This window comes from Tupaia chinensis, unplaced genomic scaffold, assembly GCF_000334495.1.
Source record: "Tupaia chinensis unplaced genomic scaffold, TupChi_1.0 Scaffold000052_1, whole genome shotgun sequence".
Lineage (NCBI taxonomy): Eukaryota > Metazoa > Chordata > Mammalia > Scandentia > Tupaiidae > Tupaia > Tupaia belangeri.
Window position 1 is genome coordinate 1,659,571 of NW_006159510.1, and position 5,318 is coordinate 1,664,888.

The window sequence follows — 5,318 nt, forward strand, 5'->3', positions numbered from 1 at the left end:
AAGTAGTAATGAGCTTGTGCAGATTCGAGGGTTTTATATATATATATATATATATAAATAAATTTATTTTGTGATAAACCATTCTTCTTTGAGAAATAGTAGCCACAGTTGTTATTAAGCAGATGTTTTACTGACTTCACATACATCTATCACCCGTTACAAAGTACAGCAAACTTGGAAACAAGTAATTTAACAGTTATAAACTGTGCAGGTGTTAGTGAAGGACTAATGCACATTGTTATATGCTGAGGCCCCTAGATTGGGCTCACAAGACCTGAGTCCTGATCTCATTGTTCCTGGTAACTTGCTGTGTAAATGAAGGCACGTACTTTCATGGCTCCTGAACAGAGTGGACAAGAATCACTGATGTCATTATCACAGTGATAAGGCATGTGATTGAGGGAGAAGGCCGTTGGTGTAGTTGGGATACAACCGCTTTAATACCATACACTGTGGACATGTACGTGGAGGCTTACTTAAGAGAGAAGATGATACCTCCACATTCCCAGAAGTGAGGTTTCATTTATTTTTAATGGGGGTGTTTATACCCTTCCAGCCCCAGACTGCCCTGGCTATGTACATGATAATCCAACCATGAGAGACAGGTGACTGGTAACAACCACAGGTCACCACTGGGAACTCTTCCTAAACTAGAGAAACATAGTTTATTCCTAGGAGCACCCTTTCTTTGTCACAGGCTGAGGCCCTCTGCAGCATTTACCCTTAGTGCAGGGTTGTTCTGAACATTCAATGAGATGATGTGTATGCAAGGAAGAGACACAAAGCAGAGATGCACAGGCTAGACAGCACTGTCCAGGCAGCATTGTGTAATGGGACGCGGCAGCCACCAGAGTGGGCTCTGACTACCTGTGTTCTGGGCAGCTTATTTCATCACACTGAACCTATGAACCATTCATATGTAAATGAGGACGAGAATACCTTCTCTCTCCCAGGTTTGTGACAAGTTGAAAGAATGCCTCATAAATAGTAAGCACTCAAAAGAAAAAAAAAAAAAAACCTGTGCATCCTCACTAGCCTTTTGTAGGTCTTCATCCTTTCTTAAGATACAGGATTTGGTCAAGATTGTTCTTCCCCTTGCACTCTGAAATTCTGGCTTCTTGGTATTGTTTTGTTTAAGGTAACCATTTTGAATGTCATCTATGTTTAATTGCTCACATTTTCCTCTTAACTCAGGTAACATCTGTTCCTGAACTGTTCCTCACCGCAGTGAAGCTCAGCCATGACAACACAGGAGCTAGATATTTACACCTGGCCAGAGATGACACCAATAATTTGTTCAGGTACTCGGTGCATTGAGAGAACACATATCAATGGCTTCCATTTAAAACATGTGCAATATGTGAGGAACTTCACTAGCTCATTAATATTTTGTTTTTAACTGAGAGAACATCCCAAAAATATTTTCAAAAAAGATTACATGACTTTGTTTTCTCATCTGAATCAAATTTTATAATCTAAGCGATTTCATACATTTTAGCCAGAAACCATTTTATTATAAGGTTAAAATGATTATTTCTGATAATCGAGGTTGATAATATGTCTTGGAACCCTATTGGGCAGTATTACGCTTCACCTTTCTGATTTCTTTTGTCCCCTTTGCTTTGCCATAGTGTGCAGTTTCGCACCACGCCCTTGGATAGTACTGGTGTTCCTCATATTCTTGAGCATACAGTCCTGTGTGGTTCTAAGAAATACCCATGTCGAGATCCTTTCTTCAAAATGCTCAACAGGTCCTTGTCTACCTTTATGAACGCCTTCACAGGTAAGACTGATGTCAGGGGCAAATGCACTTTGGGATTTGCGAAACACAGCTGCCTAAATCTTTAGTTTCTAAGAAAACAGTGGTGGGTAACAGTTTATAAATGTTCTAGAATAAATTTTTACCCATCTCTAGTCTAGGTGAAAGATGATAGAAATATAATAGTTTAGGAAAGTCACATATCATGGTCAGGTTATAAAAACTGCAGTTTTAGGAAAAGATATTTGAATTTTTTCTGGAAAAATTTAAGATGGAATTTTCTTTTGGGAATGTTGCTGCATCAGTTCTCTGTACTCTTATTATCAATACCAATATTGCTCAAGTTTTACTGTTAGCAAATCCGAGGGTATTGGATAGGCTGCTGGTGTGAACAAAGCATTCTATGAAGAAGTGCCATCGAGGAGCTGATGAAGTCAGGGCTCTTACAGGATGGGGTTGTCTCTCTTGGCATGTGAAAGTCTTGAGGGAAACCTGATATAAAATATTCATGGGAGAACACATGCTCTTTCCTGTGAGTGCAGATCCCGAAGTGGGTCTGGGAAACCTGATAGTCAGAGTGAAGAGCAGAGGTAGGAGCTGAGGCACGGTCCTCTAGTATGGGATTGCCACTTCTGTTCTGCCGATGGTGAAAGCCCACTGTTACAGCGAGACGAGGCTTGCAAGTAATTTTGTAGAAACCTGTTGTATTTTAACATCTTATTTTCCATTTGTACCCAGCTAGCGATTATACCCTGTATCCATTCTCCACGCAAAATCATAAGGATTTTCAGAATCTCCTCTCGGTGTATTTGGATGCAACATTTTTTCCATGCTTGCGAGAATTAGATTTCTGGTATGTTATGATTAATGCTGTGATTTAAACTTTAGTATTAGAATCGCTGTCCTCTTAGAATTGTTTGTTATCCCTTAGGCAGGAAGGCTGGCGACTAGAACATGAGAATCCCAGTGACCCCAACACACCCTTCATCTTCAAAGGAGTTGTCTTTAATGAGATGAAGGGGGCATTTGTAAGTGTTTTACCTCTTTGTGTTATGTTAAATGATGTGTCTGAAAATATTATATGTTGGTATGGTTGGAAGATAGCTGACATTCACTTATTCTGTTTAATATTTATGTATTATCTAATGACTTCTTGGATTAGCCAGGTCAGTGCTGTGAACAGAATCCATCGCTGATAGAAGGGACAGGCTGCTGTTCACTGTAGCACCTCTGAACTAGTGGTTCTCAGGTCTTGTCTGAGGAGCCCTGGGCCATGATCTACAGGAGGACTGCACATGAACTATTTTCAGATGACTGCTAAGATGGGGTCTTTTTGCAGTCTCACTCTTGCCCAGGTCTACAATGATTTTCCCAGAGGCTCATGGCACAATGAATGCATGTGTGTTATCCCCAGCTCCTGCACCCAGAAGCAGATAGGAGAAGTAGGAAATGCAACATAGTGCTACTGTTTCTCAGTAATTTTTCTTGTTTTGTTATGAAATGTATATTTCAAAAACTATTTCGTTAACATGTTATTAAGAGTTTATAAATGAACAGTAGCTTTTTAAACCATCATAACCTCATATATGCACATACCGATACACACACCTACCCAGAATTATCCCAAGCTCTTTGAGGACCTTATGATTTCTGGCAGTTTAAGGAGCTCTTGAGACCTATTTGGTTTGAGAACTGCGTTGTTGGACCTGTGCCGTCACGTCCCCTTAACTCTGAGGACCTATTCTGGTCTGTCCTGGTGTCTGAAGTGCAAGGGGTGGCTTGCATGCACCATGCTACTTCGTGACTCCTGTGGCCTCTTCCTTTTAGAGCATTATATCTTACCCGTTCTTACCCATTTGGGTGTCATTTCTTCTAAGACACCTTTTTGAAACTTAAGGTTCCTCCCAAAAGGAATCCTACTGTATTCATAGGTATTGCACCAAGCCCTTCTTCTTGCCTTCAAAGTTGTGTGATTGTTGTCCACCCAACACATACTGAAAAGAAAGGTGTTCTCTTCTGAGTGAGACAGTCCTGAAACCCATGCACAGATTAGGAATAAATGGAATGTCGCTTTAAATGATAACTACATAGGTGTCTTTGTCTGCTTTGTTTTATTAGTAGGGTGTTAAGGGTGTACATGATTATTTTGTTGTATTGCAGTGTAATAATGTATGTATGTATTATGCACACATGGACACACACAATGCTGTTAATTTATTTATTTTAAATTTCAAGACAGATAACGAGAGGATATTCTCACAGCACCTTCAGAACAGACTTCTTCCTGACCATACTTACTCAGTGATCTCTGGTGGTGATCCGTTGTGCATCCCTGAACTCACATGGGAGCAACTTAAACAGTTTCATGCTACTCACTATCACCCAAGCAACGCCAGGTGATATTACAATTTCAAAGTTGAATGGTGGGTCGTTAAGAGTTGACCTGTTTGTATTCTTACACTAGTGACATAGCCGTTCCCACACTTAGCAAAAAAATGTTTGTCTAAGAAATACAGGAGTCTAAGTAAGACTCTTTGCTAAAGTTTCTGTCTGATTTACTTGGACACTCACCATAAATGTCTACGAGATAACTGGGCCGGCACGGCATGGTGGTCACAAACAGTCTTTGAAGTAATCACTGGAGGACAGTCCAGGGCCACCGTTGTCTAACTGCTATGTCCCAGCCTTATTACCTGTGGAATGAGATGGCTGTGATGGTGACTACTTCTTAGAACTAGTTGACACAGGACATGCAAACCTTTAAGCACTGCCCTTGGTCCATGGAAGTGTCTATAAGTAAACCTTACTTTTTGATAAATTACTGATTTCATATGTGCTATTGGTAATAATATAATTATAAACAAATATTTCTGTAAGATTATTTGGTATAAAACAATTAAAAAATTTTAGTTATGGAAACTTTCAAACATTCAGAAAAGTAGAATAGACTAGTGAACCCCATATACTTACTGCATAGTCTTGTCTGTGCGTTCTTATTCCTTTAGTCAGATCCTTCTGTTTTCTCCAAAACATTTAATCCCAGTGAGCCCCACAGTCCACTTAGCTAGGTGGTGTATCTCCTGGGCACACACACACCCATGGGGGATGGGGGCAGAGGTCAGCAGCATGTCTTGGGCCTTCTCACTTTCTGTAGAGTCTGGCTGCAGCTTTGTGGTGTTGGGTGATATGATTCTGTGTTCCTAGGAACTGAGACTTAGAACCAGAGCCTTGGTTAGAGTCAGAGGAAACCTTTCCAACAGAGCCCTTTCTAAGTGATGCCCTGCATCACCTGCTGCATCCCAGCAGGCACTTGTGTTACCTGCTCACCCAGCACCGAGACTCTGAAGCTCTGCAACCCCAGGCCATATGGGGGCTAAGATTCTGGTGCCCTTTATTGATGGTTGTAGCCTGAATCGATTATTTTATAAGAGTTTGCAAAGTTTTCTAATTCTGTAACATCTTCGGCACGTATTACATGGACTTGAGCAAAGAAGAACTCTCTCTCATCGGCTGTGGCTTTTCATTGACCCTGCAGTGCAGTTCTAAAAGGAGAGGCAGA

The 5,318-nt window shown here is 40.8% G+C and overlaps 1 protein-coding gene across 1 annotated transcript in view; it reads left to right on the plus strand.

Moving 5' to 3' along the window:
* Positions 1 to 5,318, plus strand: part of PITRM1 (pitrilysin metallopeptidase 1) — a 42,200-nt gene that overhangs the window by 9,190 nt on the left and 27,692 nt on the right. Inside the window, exons 3-7 of the mRNA XM_006141331.3 lie at positions 1,195 to 1,301; positions 1,632 to 1,783; positions 2,498 to 2,612; positions 2,691 to 2,787; positions 3,995 to 4,155. Of these exons, the coding sequence (XP_006141393.1) occupies positions 1,195 to 1,301; positions 1,632 to 1,783; positions 2,498 to 2,612; positions 2,691 to 2,787; positions 3,995 to 4,155 (632 nt within the window). The remainder of the gene's footprint in view (positions 1 to 1,194; positions 1,302 to 1,631; positions 1,784 to 2,497; positions 2,613 to 2,690; positions 2,788 to 3,994; positions 4,156 to 5,318) is intronic.